Source organism: Furipterus horrens, unplaced genomic scaffold (assembly GCF_987537825.1).
Source record: "Furipterus horrens unplaced genomic scaffold, mFurHor1.1.pri manual_scaffold_8, whole genome shotgun sequence".
Classification (NCBI taxonomy): Eukaryota; Metazoa; Chordata; class Mammalia; order Chiroptera; family Furipteridae; genus Furipterus; species Furipterus horrens.
In genome coordinates this window covers 71,642,632-71,663,444 of record NW_028327178.1, presented here as the reverse complement: position 1 = coordinate 71,663,444, position 20,813 = coordinate 71,642,632, and the positions used below count along the sequence as shown (strand labels likewise).

Sequence of the window (20,813 nt, the reverse complement as noted above, 5' to 3'; positions counted from 1 at the left end):
AAAAAAAAAAAAGATTTAGAGGTTTTATTTGATAACTCACCTAAAACAAGCAAATAGTTTGGGATGATTTCCAGCAAAGACAGGGTGATCCTAGACTGTGTTATAGGGATTGATTATCTTCAAAGAAGACCATAGTCTTGAGTTCCTTGGTGCTTATCTCTATTATATCATCTTTCATATTGATCATTTCAGTTCAAAAGGAGTGTATAGATGAATTGGAGATGTTCAAAAGGGAGCAGTAAGAGTGATGGAGACAACCTGAAACTATGTCATATGGAGAGTGATTGAAGGAGCTAGTAAAGATGCTGAAGACAGATGGGGTGTGAGAACTATATTCAACAATTGCAGGACTGTTCTGTGAACAAGGAATCAGATCTGTGTGTGACCACAGGTAGAACTAGAACCAGTGGTGGAAGCTGCTGGAAAACAGAATTTCACTCAGTCTAAAGGAAGACCTTTCTTAGCTGTCAGCACTGTCTAAATGTGGGATGGACTGCTTCTGGAGGGTTTAACTACCTGATGCTTGAGGCATCTAATCTGGATGATAGCCTGGCAGATTTTTTGGTAGAGGATGGTTATGAGTCAGTATTAGGTTTGTGTGAGTGTGACAGGAAACCCCAAACAGATTTTTTATTTCTCACTGAAGGGTGGCCACAGGGTAGATACATTGATTTCACCATTATTGGGCTGAGGCACCTGTGCTGCTCCACAACCTACGTCAGTGTACAAGCTGTGGTTCAAGATGGTTGCTGGGCTCCAGCCATATTAACAGCAGCAGAAAGGAGGAAGGGTTGAAGAATTATATGTTCCTTCCTGTAAGAATACCTCTTCCTCCTTAATTCACAAAGGCCACTTCCAATATGCAAAGCTGAGTCACATAGCCACATAAAAAGCAGGCAGGGAAATGTTCTTTATTCCAGGATACCATGGATCTCATGAGTAAGGAAAGTAGGGAGGGTGGGTATTTGGGGCCAAATAACAATCACTGTCAGTGAAGGGGTTAGCTCTGAGATAGCTGGACCTGGTAATATTGTGTTCTTCCAGATTCTGAGATCCTATTTAATGAATGACAGCTGGATGCATAACTTGCCTCAAGCTGTGCTCATCTCCCCAAATACATAAAATGCTGAAATTTTGAACAGTAGTTTTCTCTAACTTCAAAAATAGATAAAAACAGGGCCCTGGCTGGTGTGGCTCAATGGATTGAACACTGGCCTGTGAATGAAAGGGTTACTGGTTGAATTCCCAGTTAGGGCACATGCCTGGGTTGCAGGCCAGGTCCCCAGTTGGGGGCATGCAAGAGGCAACCACGCATTGATGTTTCTCTACCTCTCTTTCTCCCTCCATTCCCCCCTCTCAAAAAATAAGTAAATGAAATCTTTTAAAAAGTAGATAAAAACAGATATTCGTAAACTAGAAAAAAATATTTCATGTAAAAGCTGGGGTTCACTGTTTTGAGGCAATGATTTAAACCTGAAAAGGGTTCCCCACAGGCCTGGGTATTTTCCCATACCAAAGAACTGAGAGAAGATGTGAAAATGTTTTCCCAGTAGATGACATATTAAACCTGTACCTGTGGCATTATTGATTCGGGGTTTTGTTTTTACTTTTATTTAGAAATATTTGAGGTTTCACAAACTGTAAAAATTGTACAAAGAAGTCTGTTCATTTTCATCATCTACTCCCAGTGGTAGCATTTTATGTAAATATAGAATACAGTGTCAAAACTAGGAAATTGCACAAAGCAGTTAGCTCTGTTACAGACCTCACTGGATTTCACCAGTTTTTACATGCACTTGTTATTGTGTGTGTGTGTATAAGTGTAGTTCTGTGAGATTCTGTTATCGCTGTAGATTTGTATAACTGCCACAGTGACTGAGATACAGAACTGTTCTAAAGTGTTCTACTTTTCATGTTTTAAATAGTGTCTTTTCTAAGTACAAATTGAACTTGTTTCCATTTAAGTTAGTCAGTAGCACTTTTATGGACCTAGCTTCTTTCTTTTTCCTTTCTCTTTAAATTATTGTTTGTAACTACTGAGGGAGCATATATCTGAATGGTTTTCAGGTATCCTAAATGTTCACTTTTTTTCCTTTTCTAGAGGCTACATGGTGATGGGAGATTCTTTCAACACATCTCTTTTCAAGCAGACATTCCAAAGAATTTTTAGTAAAGATTTTAATGGAGATTTCCGAATGGCATTTGGTGCTACTTTAGAAGTAAAGGTACAGTTGTTTAAACTTTAATGAGAGAATAGTGTTCTTATTTAGCAGTCAGACTTGTGGAAGCCTCAACCTGCCAGATGCAGGTACATTAAAAAGTTCACAACAAAGTGTATTCATTCTATCCCTTTGCTTCTTAAGAATGGACTGTATACTTATCAGTGTTCTAAACAAAGAGTTTTCTGGCTCCCCTGTATGTCCAGCTCCCCTATGGGCCCTACTCTGCTCTGCTCTGGGACAACAGGCCTTACAGGGGGTGGTGGGTTGAGCACAGAGGCAGCCACGCAGCGTGGAGCATTATCCCAGCCATTAGCATGCGTTGCTGCATGCACAGAACCATGGTTTACGTTCAGTGCCTGCCTGAAGTGTAGCCAAAGTGTTCTAAAACAGTGCAAATTATGAGTTTGTGTTTTGTATTTTCATTCATGGACCGATAGCCCTACATGCTTGATTCTAAGTAATTGAGAAAACATTAGAAGGAGCTGTTAGAACATATGATTGGAATTAGTACCTTGAGAGTTCGAGGTGATCATTAAATCATCTTGGTTAAACTTCAAACATTTTCAGATGTTTGAGGGTTTTTTTGTTGTTTGTTTTGTTTTTTTAAGATGAAGAGGAATGGACTCTGTTGAAGTGAATTCCAATTATAAAGTCTAAATGTGTTTCTTGGCCCTGTTATGTTAGAGTTCATGAATTAAGTGTTTTTGGAACAGCACAAAACAGTATATTCAGTGATTAGAAATTGTAAATAATTATAACTATTTATGTGGAATTAGAATAGAATCTAGTATTATTAGTAGAATTGTTACCTTCTATGTGTACAATAATTTCAAAATTGAGAAACTTGAAAATGCTACATCAGCTTTGAAACAAAGATAATGGCATTTTATAAGGGAGGACTTTTACTAAAGTTTTAATTAGATCACAGTGGCCCTGGGAAAACTTTTAAGAGCATTTATATACCATAGTCCACGTGAGGTTTTCTCTTCGTGGAATGATAATGCTGCTGCATTATTTTTCTAGGCTTTAGTTGTGGCCTTTATCAGAGCAGGGTGGTTCTTGTTGATTTTTAACTTTATACTCTTACTTAATTCTGTTTTAGACCTCTCGTGAACTGAAGATTGCAGGAGCCATTGGTCCTTGTGTATCTCTGAATGTGAAGGGACCGTGTGTGTCAGAAAATGTAAGGAAAAATTTCTCCCCCCCCTCCCCCCCCTGTGCCTTGGGATTAGCCCATTTGAAATGTCAGAGCTTGATGACCTTGTATTGTGTTACATATTTGGATATATGAGGTGAGTGGAGGAGGGCTAAAGATGACCATAGCTCTGAGAGGTCAGGGTTAGAGCTAATGTGGAGAAGCTAGAAATTAGATCCTCCTGACCCCACTATCCATGCTTGAGTCACTGTGCCAGTGAGCCACAAAGCATTCTATTCAACACAAGGTAAGCATTCAGCAAAATCCTTCAGGAATTAATTTAGGTGCTTATTGCCCTTAAAGATGATACCTTTGTCTCATTTCTGAGAGCTCATTTTGAGTTAGTCAGATAGTGGACGATACTGTTGTATATGCATACAACTGTGTTCCTTGGGTAACAAATTTTGAGAGAGAGAGAGAGTGTGTGTGTGTGTGTGTGTGTGTGTGTGTGTGTACAAAGCTACCAGAGAGAGAGAGAGAGAGAGAGAGAGAGAGAGAGAGAGAGAGTGTGTGTGTGTGTGTGTGTGTACAAAGCTACCACTACAGAGTGAGGTGGCTCTGCTGATGGCCCACTTTCTCTGATTATACTTTAGTTACCCAGAGACAAACCATTTGATGAGGCCTATTCTGGCTGGCTCTGGGCTGGGGTTGTCACAGCCGTGTTTTTCTCTCTCTGTCCTCTTCAACAAGATGGTGGGCTCTAGGGCCAGATGTGGATTCAATGCACTGCTAGCCATGTGGCCAGGACAGGGCACTTAATTAGTCTGGGAGTCCATGTCTGTCTTTATTTATTTATTTATTTTGAGAAAAAAATTTGTATTCTCATAGATACACTATTCATATATATATTATACATATATCTTTATATATTTATATTTATGTTATACACTTATATATTTTTAAATTTTATATTTTGGTTTTTTAATTACAGTTTGTCCCATTTTTTCTTCATTGCTCCCCCCTACCCAGCCCACCCCTTCTCCTATAATCATATCCCTCCCCGTTGTCCATGTCGATGAATCATTTATACATGTTCCTTGACTAAACCCTTCCCTTACTTATCTCCCTTCTCTCCCTCCCCCCTCCCCACTATTGACTGTTATTCTGCTCCTTGTCCTATATAGATCTTTTGTTTATGATGTTCTTTAGTTTCCTGTATTAGGTGATATCATACGGTATTTTTCTTTCTTTGCCTGGCTTATTTCACTAAGCATAATTCTCTCTAGTTCCATCCATCTTGTCGCAAATGGCAGGAGTTCCTTCTTTCTCTCTGCTGCATAGTATTCCATTGTGTAAATGTACCACCGTTTTTTGATCCACTCATCTACAGATGGGCACTTAGGCTGTTTCCAGCACTTAGCTGTTGTAAACAGTGCTGCAATGAACATAGGGGTGCATAAGTTCTTTTGAATTAGGGTTTTAGGATTTTTCAGGTATAATCCTAGCAGTGGAATCGCTGGTTCAAAAGGCAGTTCCATTTTTAGTTTTTTGAGGTAATTCCATACTGTTTTCCATAGTGGCTGCACCAGTCTGCATTCCCATCAACAGTGCAGTAGGGTTCCCGTTTCTCCACATCCTTGCCAGCACTTGTTTGTAGATTTGTTGATGATGGCCATTCTGATAGGTGTAATATGGTATCTCATTGTGGTTTTTATTTGCATCTCTCTGATGAATACAGATGTTGAACATTTTTTCATGTGTCTGTGGACCCTTCTATATGTCCTCTTTGGAGAAGTGTTCAGTTCCTTTGCCCATTTTTTAGTTGGGTTGTCTGTTTTCTTGATGTTGAGTCATATAAGCTCTTTATATATTTTGGAGATCAGTCCCCTGTCTGAGATATCATTGGCAAGTATGTTTTCCCATATAGTTGATTTCTTTTTCATCTTGTTGTTTTCTTTTGCTGAGCAGAAACTCTTTAGTTTGATGTAGTCCCATTTGTTTATTCTTTCCTTTATTTCTCTTGCCTTAGGAGATGTATCCGTGACAATATTGTTACATGGGATATCTGAAATTTTCCTGCCTATTTTTTCCTCTAGGACTTTTATGGTGTCACGGCTTACATTTAAGTCTTTGATCCATCTTGAGTTTATTCTTGTGTGTGGTGTAAGTTGGTGGTCTAGTTTCATTTTTTTGCAGGTCCCTATCCAGTTCTCCCAGCACCATTTGTTAAAGAGGCTCTTCTTACTCCATTTTATGTTCCTTCCTCCTTTATCAAATATTAGTTGAGTGTATAGTCCTGGATTTATTTCTGGACTCTCTTTTCTGTTCCATTGATCTATATGTCTGTTCTTATGCCAGTACCAGACTGTTTTGATCGCAGTGCCTTTGTAGTATTGTTTGATATCTGGTGTTGTGATTCCTCCTGCTGTGTTTTTCTGTCTCAAAATTGCTTTGGCTATTCGGGGTCTTATTTGGTTCCATATGAATTTTTGGAGTATTTGTTCTAGGTCTGTGAAATATGTCATTGGTATTTTAATAGGGATTGCATTGAATCTGTAAATTGCTTTAGGTAGTATGGCCATTTTGATGATGTTGATTCTTCCCATCCAAGAACATGGTATTTGCTTCCATTTATTTGTATCTTCCTTAATTTCCTTCTTCAATGTTACGTAATTTTCAGAGTACAGGTCTTTTATCTCTTTGGTTAAGTTTATTCCTAGGTACTTTATTTTTCTTGTTGCTGTAGTAAATGGTATTTTCTCTTTTGTCTCTGTCTCTGATATTTTATTATTGGTATACAGAAATGCCTTAGACTTCTGTATATTTATTTTGTACCCTGCTCTTTTGCCAAATTCACTTATTATATATCGAGTAGTCATTTAGTGGAGTTTATAGGGTTTTCTAGGTATACTATCATGTCATCTGCAAACAGTGATAGTTTTACTTCTTCTTTCCCAATTTGGATGCCCTTTATTTCTTTGTCTTGTCTGATTGCTGTGGCTAGGACTTCCAGCACTATGTTGAATAGAAGTGGAGAGAGTGGACAGTCTTGTCTAGTTCCTGATTTCAGGGGGAATGCTTTCAGTTTTTGTCCATTAAGTATGATGTTGGCTTTGGGCTTCTCATATATAGCCTTAATTATGTTAAGGTATGCTCCCTCCATTCCCATTTTGCTGAGTGTTTTCATCACAAATGGGTGTTGTACTTTATCAAATGCTTTTTCTGCATCTGTTGATAGGATCATGTGATTTTTGTCTTTCATTATGTTTAGGTGATGTATTATATTTATTGATTTGTGAATATTAAATCATCCTTGCATCCCTGTGATGAATCCCACTTGATCATGGTGTATGATCTTTTTGATGTATTACTGGATCCTGTTTGCCAATATTTTATTGAGGATTTTAGCATCTATGTTCATCAGTGATATTGGCCTGTAGTTTTCTTTCTTTGTTGTGTCCTCACCTGGTTTTGGGATTAGGGTAATACTGGCTTCATAGAAAGAGTTTGGTATTTTTCCCTCTTCTTGGATTTTTCGGAATAGTTTGAGGAGGGTAGGAGTTAGTTCTTCCCTAAATGTTTTGTAAAATTCGCCTGTGAAGCCTTCCAGTCCAGGGCTTTTGTGTGCCTGGAGATTTTTGATTACTGTTTCAATTTCCTTCTTTGTTATTGGTCTGTTGAGACTTTCTACTTCTTCTTGATTCCATTCTGGAAAGTTATATGATTTAGAAATTTGTCCATTTCTTCTAGGTTGCCAGATTTCTTGCCATACAGTTGTTCGTAGTAATTTCTTAAAATCCTTTGTATTTCTGTGGTATCAGTAGTGATTTCTCCTTTTCCGTTTCTGGTTTTGTTTATTTGGGTCTTCTCTCTTTTTTTCTTGATGAGCCTGGCTAAAGGCTTGTCGATTTTGTTTACTTTTTCAAAGAACCATCTCCTAGTTTTTCTTCTTCTTTTGAATTGTTTGTTTGGTCTCTATGTCATTTAATTCTTCTATGATCTTGATGATTTCCTTCCTTCATTTTGCCCTATGCTTTGTTTGTTGTTGTTGTTCTTGTTCTTGTAGCTTTAGGTTTAGATTTTTTTATATTAGATTCTTCTATACTTTTCAGGTAGGCCTGTATTTCTATGAACTTCCATCTTAGGACTGCTTTTGCTGTGTCCCATAGGTTTTGGGCTGTTGTGTGTTCATTATCATTAGTTTCCAGAAATTTCTTGATTTCTTCTTTGATGTCATTGTTAACCCATTCATTATTTAATAGCATGTTATTCATTCTCAATGAGTTTGGATGTCTTTGATTTTTTTTCTCTGTGGTTGATTTTTAGTTTCAAGGCATTGTGGTCTGAAAAGATGCTTGATATAATTTCAATTTTCTTGAATTTACTGAGGCTTGTTTTGTGTCCTATCATGTGGTCTATCTTTGAAAATGTCCCATGTGCATTTGAAGGGAATGTATGTTTTGCTTCTTTGGGGTGAAGAGTTCTATATATATCAGTTAAGTACATGTGGTTTAGTGTGTTGTTCAATGCCTGTATATCCTTGGTGTTTCTTTGCTTGGATGATCTGTCTATTGTTGATAATGGAGTGTTAAAGGCCCCTACTATGAGTGTGTTGCTGTTAATATCCTTCTTGTGGTATTCTAGTATTTTCTTTATGTATTTCAGTGCTCCTATGTTGGGTGCATATATGTTTATCAGTGTTATATCTTCTTGAAGGATTGTACCCTTAAGTATTATGAAATGTACTTCTTCATCTCTTTTTATTGCCCTTTGAAATCCGTTTTGTCTGATACAAGTACTGCTACCCCAGCTATTTTTTCATGTCTGTTTCTTAGAATACTTTTTTGTATCCCTTTACTTTCAGTCTGTGTAAATCTTTTGTTTCGAGGTGTGTTTCTTGTAGACAGCAAATATGTGGGTCCTGTTTTCTTATCCATTCTGTTACCCTATGTCTTTTAATTGAAGCATTTAATCCATTTACATTTAAGGTTATTATTGACATGTATTTATTCATTTCCCTTTGTACCTGTATTCCTCTCCTCTTTTTTTCTTAAAACGTTCCCTTTAGCATATCTTGCAGTGCTGGTTTGGTGGAGATGTACTCTTTTAGCCTTCCTTTGTCTGTGAAGCTCCTTATTTCACCTTCCATTTTGTTTGAGAGCCTTGCCAGATAGAGTATTCTTGGTTGTAGGCCTATGTTTTTCATTGCTTGGAATATTTTTGACCATTCCCTTCTGGCTTGTAGTGTTTCTGTTGAGAAATCGGTCGATAGCCTTATCGGAGCTCCGTTGTATGTTATTTGGTGTTTTTCTCTTGCTGCTTTTAGGATTCTCTCTTTGTCTTTCAATGTTGCCATTTTAATTATGATGTGCCTTGGAGTGGGTTTTTTGGTGTTCCTCCTTATTTGGACTCTCTGTGCTTCTTGAACTTGCATAACTTTTTCTCTCATCATGTTGGGAAAATTTTCTGTCATTACTTCTCCTATCAGCTTTTCTATTCCTCGTTCTTCTTCTCCCTCTTTTATTCTGATGATTCAGATATTATTTTTTCTCATGCTATCCTGTAATTCCCTTACATCTTTTTCGTACTTTTCAATATTTTTCATTTTGTTGTATTGTCTGGCCATTTTTTTGTACATTGTCTTCTAACTCACTGATCCGACGATCCTCTGCTTCGTTTAGTCTGCTTTTGACTGATTCTACTTTGTTTTTCAGTTCAGAGATTGTATTCTTCATTTCTTTCTAGTTCTTGTTAATAGTTTCTGTGTCCTTTTTTATGCCGGTGTAGTTCTCTGCAAGTTCCCTGTAATTTTGTTGGAGCTGTTGGTAACTTCCTTGGAGGTTGTCATAGTTGTTTTTGAGGTTGTCGAGTATATTGAGCTTCTTCAACCACCATTGTTTTGAATTCCATGTCTGACATTTGGGCTATGTCTATTCCATCTACCTCTCTTCCTGGGGATTCCTCTTTTCTTTTCATTCAGAGGTTGTTTCTGCATCTTACCATGTTGGATTCTTGTTTATGTTTGTTTTTTGGGTTTTTTTGCTTTGACTTCCCACCTTTGTGGTATGAGATTCTTTATAGGAGATCTGGGGGTTTCAGTGGTGCTGTGTCTTTGATCTCCTGAACCTGATGTTCTTGGGATACCCTGTATGTCTTTTGTTTATGCTGTCTGGTTATATTTCAGATGCTCTTTGGTTGGATCTTTCCTCTAGCTAGTTGATTGAGAGTCTCTCTGTCCACTTTGTCTTGAGTTCTTTTGTGGAGATGCTGTTAAAAACATAAACACACAGCCCAGGCAGAAAACCCACACCCTCAAAAATATCCTCCACCCTCTATCCCACTATCGTCAGCCAATGAGCCAGTATTAATATAAATGTAGAGAGATTAGGGCTTTTCTACTATATGCAGAATAGGTAAGAATTGTTTTTAAAGAGGAAAAATACGATTTTTGAGAGAGGGATTGATAGATTAGTAATAGTAGCAAGTAGTGTCGAGACTATGCAAGACAGTAGGTAATATTTACATGGTGTGTTAATAATAAAAGAAAAAAGGGAAGAATGCAGAATATCGTCAGAAAGTGGAATTGTATAGTATTAGATTTATATAGTAATTATATTCTATTTATTTAGTGTGAAAGGGAGGTTAAAGAAAACAGACAAACAAACAAAAATTGAATAGGCAAGATGAGAAGTAGAGATGGTATGAAACAAAGAGTAGTTTAAAAAATATATTTTTAAATAAAAGTAAAAATTAAAATTAAATGAGAAATTTTAAAAATTAAAATAAAATAAAATACACATAAAAAAACTAAAATAGAAATATAAATTAAAAACAAATACAAACTGAAAGTTTTCACTCATTTCAGCCTTTGTGTGTCTTTTTTTTCTGGATCCACAGCTAGTCTAATGAGGCAGGCCAGAGGCTCATGGTCCTTGCAACAGTGGTGTGCTTCTGCTTGTGGTCTTGGTCGTGTGCCGGGTTACTCCCGTGCGCCCACTGTGGCTGGTGCATTCGTTTGGCGCCTGTTTGTAGCCAGCTGGGGTGCTTGTGCGTGTGCGAGTGCACCTATGCACACACTAGCCTCAGGCCTGCTGAGCCACGCCCCAGGAGTCGGTCTGTGGGCCCAGGTCACTTGTGCACGGTGGACGTGAGCGTCTGTGAGTCGCCGCCGCCTGATGTTCCTGCACCCGCCTGGGCGGGCACAAGCAGAATCAGTGCAAGTGGGCTGTGCTCCGGCCTGGTGCCTACTGGGGCTGGCCAGGGATTTCTGTGCAAGGTTTTCTGTGTGCCCAGCAGGCCCTCCCTGCGCCCATTGGGGCACTGATCTTATGTCTGTTTGGGTGTGTCCAAGGGGCACCTGGAAACGCGGCCCCACGCACCTGGGCCAGTGAATGAGGGCACTTTCCTATGCCCGCCCATGCGACCCAAGGGTAGGGTTGGGGAGTGGGTGAGCGCGCCTCTGCACCTGCGCTCCTCAAGAATGTCCTATCATCCCCGACCTTTCCTCCCTTCTTCGCAGTACACAGGAGAAAAATATAAAGAAAAATCATGTTCTCACATGCACAGCAGTACGCTGTTTCTTGTCTTTCAGGGCCAGATGCCACCTGGTCCACCTGGTCCACTCCTGGCTCTGCCAGCAGGCAGAGATCCGCTCTTCTCCCGACTTCTCTTTGGGGAAGCCTGTGGTCGCTAAAAAGCCTTTGTGTACTTCCAGCTGCAGCTCAGGGAGCCACCCCAGTCAGGAATCCCGTCTCCTCCCTTTTTCCTCCGCTATCCTCACCAAACAGATCTCTCCCAGATGGTTTTCTCTAATCCAGCAGTGCCAAGGCTCGACTCCTGCCAGTGTCCAGCTGCTCACTGAAATGTTCTGTCTGCAATTAGTCCAAACTACAGACAGGTCTCGGGAGCCAGAAAGCGCAGCCTCCCCTCACCCCTACGCCATCGTCTCCCCTCCCATGTCTTTATCTGGGAAATAGAGATAACATTAGTACTGTACTTTATAATCTTAGAAGGATTAAATGAGTTAGTTGAGGTAAAGCACTTAAAACAGTACTGGGCACAGCGGAAGCCCATCCTAAATTTTATCTTGGTCTTTATCAGCAATGAACATTCACTTAGTGACTAGTTAGATAAAACTTTTGTTGAACTTGAGAGAGCAATTTGAGAGAACACTTCTGTAGTCCCCTGGGTGAGGCAGATTGCTGCCCCAAAGCCCATGCCTTGAGTAACTTATTACCCCGGTGTACTCAGGGACTTACACCCCTATTTCCTGAGAGGGCTTTTGAAGGCTGTATAGTCCAAATACTTTCTATAAGTTTGAAATCTGCCTGATGAAGACTTCCTAAACTAGTTTAAGAAAATAATTTTATGAATTGGCACAAGCTCTTTAGTTCTAGGATCCAGTAGGCATTAGCCATGAAATTTTTGGGTGGGGGATGGGGGATGCAAAGAAGAGGAAAATACAATTTTCAAACTTAGAATTTTAAAGGAAAGTATAATGAATTCCTGTATACCCACCATTTAGAATCAGTAATTGTTAACTTATTATCATAATTGCTTGTCATTATGTTTTGCCACATGTGCTTTATCTGATTATCACCTACCTGCCATGTTTCCTTTATAATCTTTTTTCAGAACCTTTGAAAACAAGCTGCAGACATCATGACACTTAGTCTTTCAGTGCTTCAATATGCATATTCTAAAAATAAGGATGTTCTCTACCACATTATTATCAAACCTAAGAAAACAATTCCCTAATATCTAGCCCATATTCTTTCCCAAATTTTTTTTCAAATGCCATTTGTAGCTCTGTCTTTTCTCCTCTAACCAGCATTGCATTCGGTATTATTTATCCTTAGTCTTTTTTAAATTTAGAATGTTCTTCCTATTGTTTAATGTTTTTTTTTGTTTTTGTTTTTGCTTGGTTTTGTTATGTATTGTTTAATGATGTTGATTCCCTGAAGAGGCAATGCCAGGCATTTTCTATAATAGAGTATCTCACATTCTCAATATGTCTGATTGTTTACAGATGGTGGTGTTTAAGATGTTTCTTTCCTTCCTGCATTTTCTATAAAGTTGATGTTAGGTTTAAAAGTGTTCTTAGATTCAGGCTAAACCTTTTGGTCTAGCATACTTGGTGAGCGATCTGTATACTTTGTGCTATGTTTCATCAGGAGGCACTTAGTCCTGTCATCCTGTGTTAGTGGAGCTAAGTTAGATCATGAGGTGAAAGTGATGACTGCTCCACATCTTTTTATTATTAACGGCACATTGTTCCTTTGCCTATTAGCAAGAAATTGTTTGAAAGAGATTATAGTACAATGTGAATATCTTGTTTGCCAGTAGCCTTCCACCTAATGGTTTTAGTGTCCACTGATTATCCTTACTTGAATCAGTGTATTTCATTGGAGATTAAAAAATAGTAATCTCCGAATTCTATCTTTATAGCTCCTCTGATAAAGGCAGAGTAAATGCTTACATAAGGAATTGGTGTATTACTGAGAAAATGTGCCTTTGGAGCTCTGCAGAGGATGTGGCCATGCTGGGCCTTGGAGCTGTAGGGGAGGAAAAACGTTTTTTCCTCTACCTGTCTTAGCTTCATTGGCTGGGGCTCTACAAATTAGACTGGCAAAAGACAGATTAACAAGAGAAAAACAAACAAGTTTATTAGTGTGTGCACCACACATATGCACATCACATACATACTCAGTGATGAGTAACTGAAAAGGTTGGTTAGAACTTGGGATTATATAGCATCTTAACAGAAGAACAATAACTTTGTAGAGAAATGAGAAGACAGAGGAAAGGGACTTTGAGCTTCTAGAGTGTCAAATTGTGGAAAAGTGTGGTTATGTGGGGGAAACATGGAAGATAAGTTATTTTTTGGCAAGGTTTGTTCTGTAGATTACTCTGGTGCCATTTCTGGGCTGATAAGCTCTAATGTTGTCCTTGGTGACTAAAAATCATTCTTCCTGATAGAGAGGGGAGGGCATAGGGGGTTTTTTTGTGTCAGTTTTCTTTCTTTCTTTTTTTAATTGCCTTCAGCTCAAAATAATCCTTATATGAGAGTGGGTATTTTGGGGTGACATACTCTGAACCCCTTGATCTCCTCATTTGAAACTTCAAGAAGTTCTATATATTAAAAATTAAGTTAGTAGGTGTGGAGAGACATGTGGGAGGATGGGTTGACAAGGCAAGAAAGGCATGCAAGCTTTTTTTACTTCTTTGCCATTTTTTCTGGGTGTGGCTCTTTTCTCAGATGTTACCTGCTTCTTTTAGAAAAGGCCACTAAAAGAGAAGGTTACTACCCACAAATCCATCCATCTCACAGTCTTGCTTTGCTAACATTGATGAAGCAGTCTTCGTTCTCCCCACTTTCCACCTTAGAGCTGCTATGTAATTTCACTTAGGAATCTTCCCTTTCTCGTCTGACCATTATCTCCCTGAGATTGCTGGTTCTCTGGCCAGGTGTATAGGCTCTTGACTTGTCTTTAGAGAGACCAGACTGATATTAGCTCTACTCAGCTGACGGTGTGCAGTTTGGGTGGATATGGAGTAACACAGAAGTAATATCATGGAGGGAGTGCTCCACCCAAGAAAGAAAGTATCTATGGTGTGGGAGAGGGAGTAAGCACAGGGATCCTGGTGGCTGTTTGTTTGGCCCTCTCCCCAGAGTCACACAACCCAGTCTCTCCTCATGTGACTCTAGTCCACTCCACCCTCCCTCCACCAGAGTCCAGAGTCACTTTAGAAGAAATCTTCCATTTGAGATGGAGGACTGAATATACATTCAAGAACCTACTGACATGACAGCAAAGATATATTTAAAGTATCATACAGCTCAACAGATTGGAAATTGAGAGAGCATGCTATTGAGGGACCAGAACATTTGAGGAATATTTAGAAAGTAGAAAGCAAAGGGTCAAGACTGAATCAAGATGGTGGACTAATTATATGCACAAGCCTTTAGCTACACTCCAGACCTCTAGAAATAATAGGAATGAAATGCAAAAATTTAATAATGTTGCTGGATCCTATGAGTCCTCTGAAAGAGATGTGGCATTGGATGGAGGGTATTATAGCCTAAAACACAGTAGAAAAAGGGCACCTATGCAGGGTAAGAAGGGCTCTGAGGGGCTCCAGGGCTCCCTGGCATCTCACAGACAAAGGTGAGGGACATGCAGGGAAGGGTTTTGTGTGAGGAGGAGGTGATATCTGGAAAAGCCTCACTCAGGGCTTCAAGGGTGGCAGTACATTAAAATCCAGTTGAGCTAGGGGGACCTCTGCGTGAAGCTGAGTATCTTGGAGTTCCCCCATCAACCCAGGATCTCAAACCTCACATCACACATTTTTTTATTGACAGTGTTTTAGCTGTGTTCTAATCTCCTCTGTTAACTCCATCCTCATTTTTTTGACTAAATATTAGTTCTTCTCAGTTTTGCTTTCTCAGCAGGAAGTTACCCCAAAAGTGGCCTTATCCATGGGGGCCTCAGGTGCTTCAATTTCCATCATCCTTTACACATTTGCTCCTCTTTCCAAATCTCATGAATTTTCCCTTGAACCAGCAATTTCAAATCCTACCGCCCAGAACTCTCTAACCTGGGCTTGCTGGCTTTTTACAAACTATGAGAGCTTAGCTGAGAGAAATACTAAATTTATTTATTTTTTGCAAAAAAAATTTTTTTGGCAAGGTAAAAAGTAATATCATGACTCAATGTATAATCACATTACTTTCTAAACTCAGTATTCCTCATTTCATTGAGGTGTGTTGAAATGTGTAATACTTGCTATCTCTAGAATGATAGAAGGTATGTTTCAGAGTCTAGTGATCTCAGTACGTGACTCATTATTTTGGGTACCTGCAGCCTTTGCTTCTAGATAGCATGCTTAAAATAGTGATATTCTTCACATTTTAGTGAACCTCATATTTATCTCTGGGAGTCATTCAGTTAGTCAATAAAAAGCAGCCTTTATATCACAAAAATCTCAATTCTCTTACTAAGAGTATTTATGTAGCTTTTGCACAGAAGAATTAGATTAAAAACTAATATTTAATAGCTTACATTCTGTAACTATTTCTTGTTCTAATAATGGTGAAAGAAGTACATAAAACTTTCAAGCTAAGCAGATAATCCTCCTTTTTTTATTTTTTAAGGTTTTATTTATTTACTTTTAGAAAGGGGAAGGGAAGGAGAAAGAGAGGGAGAGAACATCAATGTGCAAGAGATACATTGATAGATTCCCTCTCACATGCCCCAACTGGGGACCTGGCCTGCAACCTAGGCATGTGCCCTGGTTGGAAATTTATTTAACTTTAGTGTTAGGTACCATATGTGTATTTATATTTGTTTGTACATGTAAATTTACAGGTGATGTAATTAAAGTTGACCAGAGTACCAGTATCAAAAGCTTAAAAGTACTTTAAATGTAAATATTAAATCATATTCTAATTCATAATCATACTTTTTTCAGTTAAATTTTCATTTGGAATGAGATAGTCTTCTCAGCATCTGTGTTTTTCATCAGCACTTAACAATGGGAGTAGCTTTTTTATTTTATTTCATCTCCTGTTCTCACCTCTAGGAGCTTGGTGTTAGTGGCACAAGTCAGTGGAAAATCTGTGGCCTGGATCCTACAACCACACTTGGCATTTACTTTGAAGTTGTCAATCAGGTGAGTTGGATCTCTTCATGAAAATTTATGTCTCAGTGTTCTGTTCTCTGACTTATTACAAGACTGATGGCCTCTGGTTTCTTTCCCCAGAAACTGATGCTGCTTTCAGCTTATGTTTAGTGTTTGACCAGTCTGGCATTGTCTCTTCAATTTCCTCCAGGGTTTGGTCAGAGTTAGACAGCAAATTGTTTTCCTCACTTTATTGTTGAACTGATGAGGTCATTAGAAGAGTAATGGCTTTTACCAGCCATTGTTACATTGGTGAATTTTGAGTGAGTTTACCGTATTTTTAGCTCCATAAGACGCACTTTTTTATTTAACCCCAAGTCGGGGGAAGTGTCTGAGTGTCTTTTGGAGCAAATATTGCATCACAGACTGTGATGTGTATTAACTGACCTGTCAGCAGTGGCGACAGCTGTTAGAAGAGGAAGCGGTGGGCCCACGTGAAACCCCTGGGAATGCTTAAATGTCCCACTTTACTGCTGAATCTCAGGGCGTCTGGTCAGTTGCCATCCGCCTCTGCCCATCACCCGGGACCTGGGAGAGTGCAGAGAGCCACCTGACGCTCCCAGTTACAACCGCTGACCTGACCAATCAGCTGAGGCTAATAACTGGTATGAGGCACAGTGCCAATTGCCAATTGTCTTTGACACTGGGTGGGGCCTGTGTCAGTAAACCACCTCCAATCACCAATCACTGTGTCTTAAGCTCTGCCAATCACAAGAGGCAGATGGGTGGAGCTGAAGTAACATGTTCTCAGCTGACTACTGGCTCCATTAGATGCTACAGCTGTCTCGTCTACCTCCATACTGTTTCCAGTGCACACCAGATTTCTGTGTGAGGAGGCCTGCAGTAACTGGGTGAGCAGCCATAAATGCTGAAGTTTGTAGTATATAAAGGGAGTTATGGTGGGGTTACTATTCTAGTAGTAACACAGACACTGGGGGGGGGGGTGGGTAAGGGTTATCATTAGCTATAACAGGCACTGGGGGTAGTCCACCAGAACCTATAAGTAGGATAGTGATACTCTCAGTAACTGTTACAACTAGTGATTCCTCTTTAACTCCCTCAATGCCTGTTATTAAAGGCCCCCATGAATTCTGACACTAGTGATAATGAGTTCTTGGGGTTCCCAGAAAACTAGAAGAGTACTTGAACCTTAAAATCTCTCCTCATTTGTTAATGACAATGATGATGGTTCTTAATACCGCTGTTGATTGCTGTTCACTTTACATGGTTGAAATTTTATTCTGTTATATTTTATTAAATATTTTAGTACACCATTTGGTTCAGAATATTTTTTTTCTTGTTTTCCTCCTCTAAATCTAGGTACGTCTTATGGTCAGGTGCGTCTTATAGTGCAAAAAATACGGTAATTCTTTCCCCAGTGTTTTATTTAAAAAAAATTTAAACATACAGAAAAATTAAAAGAATTATTAGAAAACATCCATACACTCACCACGTGGATTCCATAATTAACATTTACTGTATTTGCTTTGTTACATATCCATTTCTCAATCCCTTATTTTTGATACATTTCAAGTAAATTGCAGTCATCAATTTGTTTCGTGCCAAACACTTCAGCATGAATACCATTAACTTTGTGTAACTACTTATTTGACTTTTTTTTTTTTTTGAGGTGAAAATTATATACAGTGAAATGTGCAGATCTTAAGTGTACCATTCAAAATTCAGGAACCTTACCATCACTGCCATGTCAGTCATTTCAGGAAGAGCACAATGGGCTCTATTTTGTTTGAGTCATGCCTGTAACAGTGATGCAGCGTCTGGCCTCTTGCCCTGCAGCACAATGCCCCGATTCCCCAAGGAGGCCGAGGTGCCATCCAGTTTGTCACACAGTATCAACACTCCAGCACCCAGAGGCGCATCCGTGTGACCACCATTGCCCGAAAGTGAGCTGCCGCATTTTCATTTCTGTTGAGCTACTGACTGATGTTTTGCCTTATAAAAGATAATTTAACATCTGTTAGTTTATCTTTGTAGTTCCATTAAATGATTCTCACCAATTTCTTACTGGCTCATTCAATCAGAGGAGGAGGAGGAAGAAGCATTGTTGGCTAATCCAGTTAGCATTTGCCCAGAGGAATCATTTTTCAGTAGGAATAAGTTCATTGAAAATTATTTTTTATTATTTTATTTATTAGATAAGTAACCCATAAATACATCCTTCTTGTAAACAATTCAACAGCACATATGTATATGAAGAATGGGTCTGTCTCTTCACTCATCCTTCCCAGAGGTAAAATGCTATTACTATACTGGCATTTTTTCCCCTCTGCCCAGTACTCCCCTTCCCTCCAGCAATCCCACCCCCCTTAATTCATGTCTGTGGGTCATGCATATGAGTTCTTTGGCTTCACCCTTTCCTATATTATTCTTAACATCCCCCTATTTTGTACCAACCAATTATGCTTCTTAGTCCCTGCACCATTTCCCCATTTCTCCCCCTCCCCACTCCCAGCTGATAACCCTCCAAATGATCCCCATACCTATGATTCTGTTCCTATTCTGGTTTGCTTAGTTGGATTTTGCTTGTTTTTTTTTAGATTCAGTTGTTGATAGTTGTGAGTTTGTTGTCATTTTAGTGTTCATAGTTTTGATCTTCTTTTTCTTAAGTAAGTCCCTTTGACATTTCATATAATAATGGCTTGGTGATGATGAACTCCTTTAGCTTCACCTTGTCTGGGAAGCACTTCATCTGCCCTTCCATTCCAAATTATAGCCTTGCTGGATAGAGTAATCTTGGTTGTAGGTTGCTTTTCATCACACTGAATACTGCTTGCCAGTTCCTTTCTGCCTGCAAAGCATCCTCTGAGAAATCAGCTGATAGTCCTATAGGCACCCCCCTGTAGGCAACTCTCCGCTTCTCTCTTGCTGCCCCCAGGACTCTGTCTTTATCTTTCACCTTCGGCATCTCAATCGTGATGTGTCCTGGTGTGGTCCCTTTTGGATCCAGCTCGCCTGGGACCCTCTGTGCTTCCCGAACCTATATGTCCATCTACTTTGCAAAATTTGGGAAATTTTCCCATTTTTTTCAATTCTTGCTTCCTCATTCTGCACTGGTTGACTTTTTTTCTTCCTTATGTTCCAAATCATTGATTTGAACCCCGGTTTTCTTCCCTTCACCATTGGTTTTGTGTGGATTTTCTTTCGTTTCACTTAACATAGCCTTCACTTCTTAGGTATTTGCCATACTCAAGCATATCTGTCAAGCCTGTGAGCATCTTTATCACCAGTGTTTTAAATTCTTCATCTGTTAGGTTGTCTGTCTCCTCATCTGTGAGGTTGGCTATCTCCTTGTCACTTAGTTCTCCCACTGGAACCTTGATCCGTTTCCCCTTTTGGGCCATACTTCTCTGTCTCCTCATTCTGACAGGCTCCTGTGTTTGTTTGCCTCTGCATCCCAGGTAGAGCTTTCGCTCCTGTTACGTTGTAAGGGGCGGAGCCTTAGGGATTCGTCAGTGCAGGGCGACCATGTTGTGGTGCTGTATGTGGGGGAGGGGTCCAAGAGGGAACAATGCTGCCTGACCAGCACTTGCCCCCTTTCCGGGCACCTCTCCCACTTCTGCACCGGACTGGCACCCCTCTAGCTGCTGCCCTGGCCGTTGTTCCCAGAGTGGGTGGGTCTGCGGACGTTCTAGGACCGTGGGGGCCCTTTCAACAAGCGGACTCTGCTGAGACCGGCAGTCTCTGCCTCCACCTCAACCCCTACTGTTCTGCACAGTCAGAGGCAATGAGGGTTGATTTTTTCCGGTGCTGGGATCGTGGGCTGCGAGGTCTGGTGAGGAGCTGGGAACATTCCTCAGGTGTCCCTCCTGACTTTTTAAAACATGTGCCTGCGCTTCTGCTGGCCTGCTGCTTCTGCCTCTGCTACTGTCACCTCACCACATCCTCTCCGCCCCTTCTAATGGTCTGGATGGGTATTTCTTCTTTATATCTTTGTTTGCTGGACTTCCGTGCAGTTTGATTTTCTGGAGAACTTCTGGTTGTTTCTAGTTTTGAGGTAGTTGTATTCCTTCTTAGTTGTGGAGGGAGACTCAGTGTGTCTGTCTACGCCTCCATCTTGGCTGGAAGTCCTGGCTTCTTAAACTAATATATTTATGTTTTCCTCAACGTGTCAAGGACAGCTTCTATGTCAGTAACATAATAAGCCTCCACCTCATTCATTTTAATGGTTTTGATGATATGTACCACTCCTTTAGTAAGGGCCCTTTCAGGTCTTACCTATCTTTAGCACTGCTGCATTCATATTTTAGGTCTTTGTCTACATAAGTATTTCTTTCCATTGAAGTAGAATTTTGGATACTGCGAAACTACTTTCTTAAGCTAATTTGTATTCTTTTTAGTAGTGTAAGAAGAGTACCTTGTCTTCTTATTAATAATATTATCCATCTTTAAGATGCAAATATAGAGCAATATGTTACATTTATATGTATTTTCCCACTTATCAATAGGATGAGCACTTTCCATGTTTATTGACCATATGTATTTCTTCTGTGATAGCCTTTGCCTTTTTTTATAAAAACTGTTTCTTTTCCTTGTTTAATGATTTGCAGGGACTCTTTATAATTTTTTTTATTGCTCATACCTGTTTCTAGTCTGTCTGTTGTCTTCTAGCTTTGTTCATAGTGTATTTGTGTGGAAACTTTTGTATATATGCTAATCCTCTATACCATGATGCCGAAGAAGACATTTTATAAATTTGTAAATATTTAGGTTTTGTAAGATTGACTTAGAGGACGGAACACTGGCTAGAGACTTAG

The 20,813-nt window shown here is 39.5% G+C and overlaps 1 protein-coding gene across 2 annotated transcripts in view; it reads left to right on the top strand.

The window, feature by feature from the left end:
• Nucleotides 1–20,813, top strand: part of SEC23B (SEC23 homolog B, COPII component) — a 51,186-nt gene that overhangs the window by 14,888 nt on the left and 15,485 nt on the right. For both annotated transcript variants that reach the window (XM_090286000.1, XM_090285999.1), the window contains exons 10-13: nucleotides 2,102–2,225; nucleotides 3,325–3,405; nucleotides 15,940–16,029; nucleotides 17,836–17,942. In XM_090286000.1, the coding sequence (XP_090142126.1) occupies nucleotides 2,102–2,225; nucleotides 3,325–3,405; nucleotides 15,940–16,029; nucleotides 17,836–17,942 (402 nt within the window). The remainder of the gene's footprint in view (nucleotides 1–2,101; nucleotides 2,226–3,324; nucleotides 3,406–15,939; nucleotides 16,030–17,835; nucleotides 17,943–20,813) is intronic.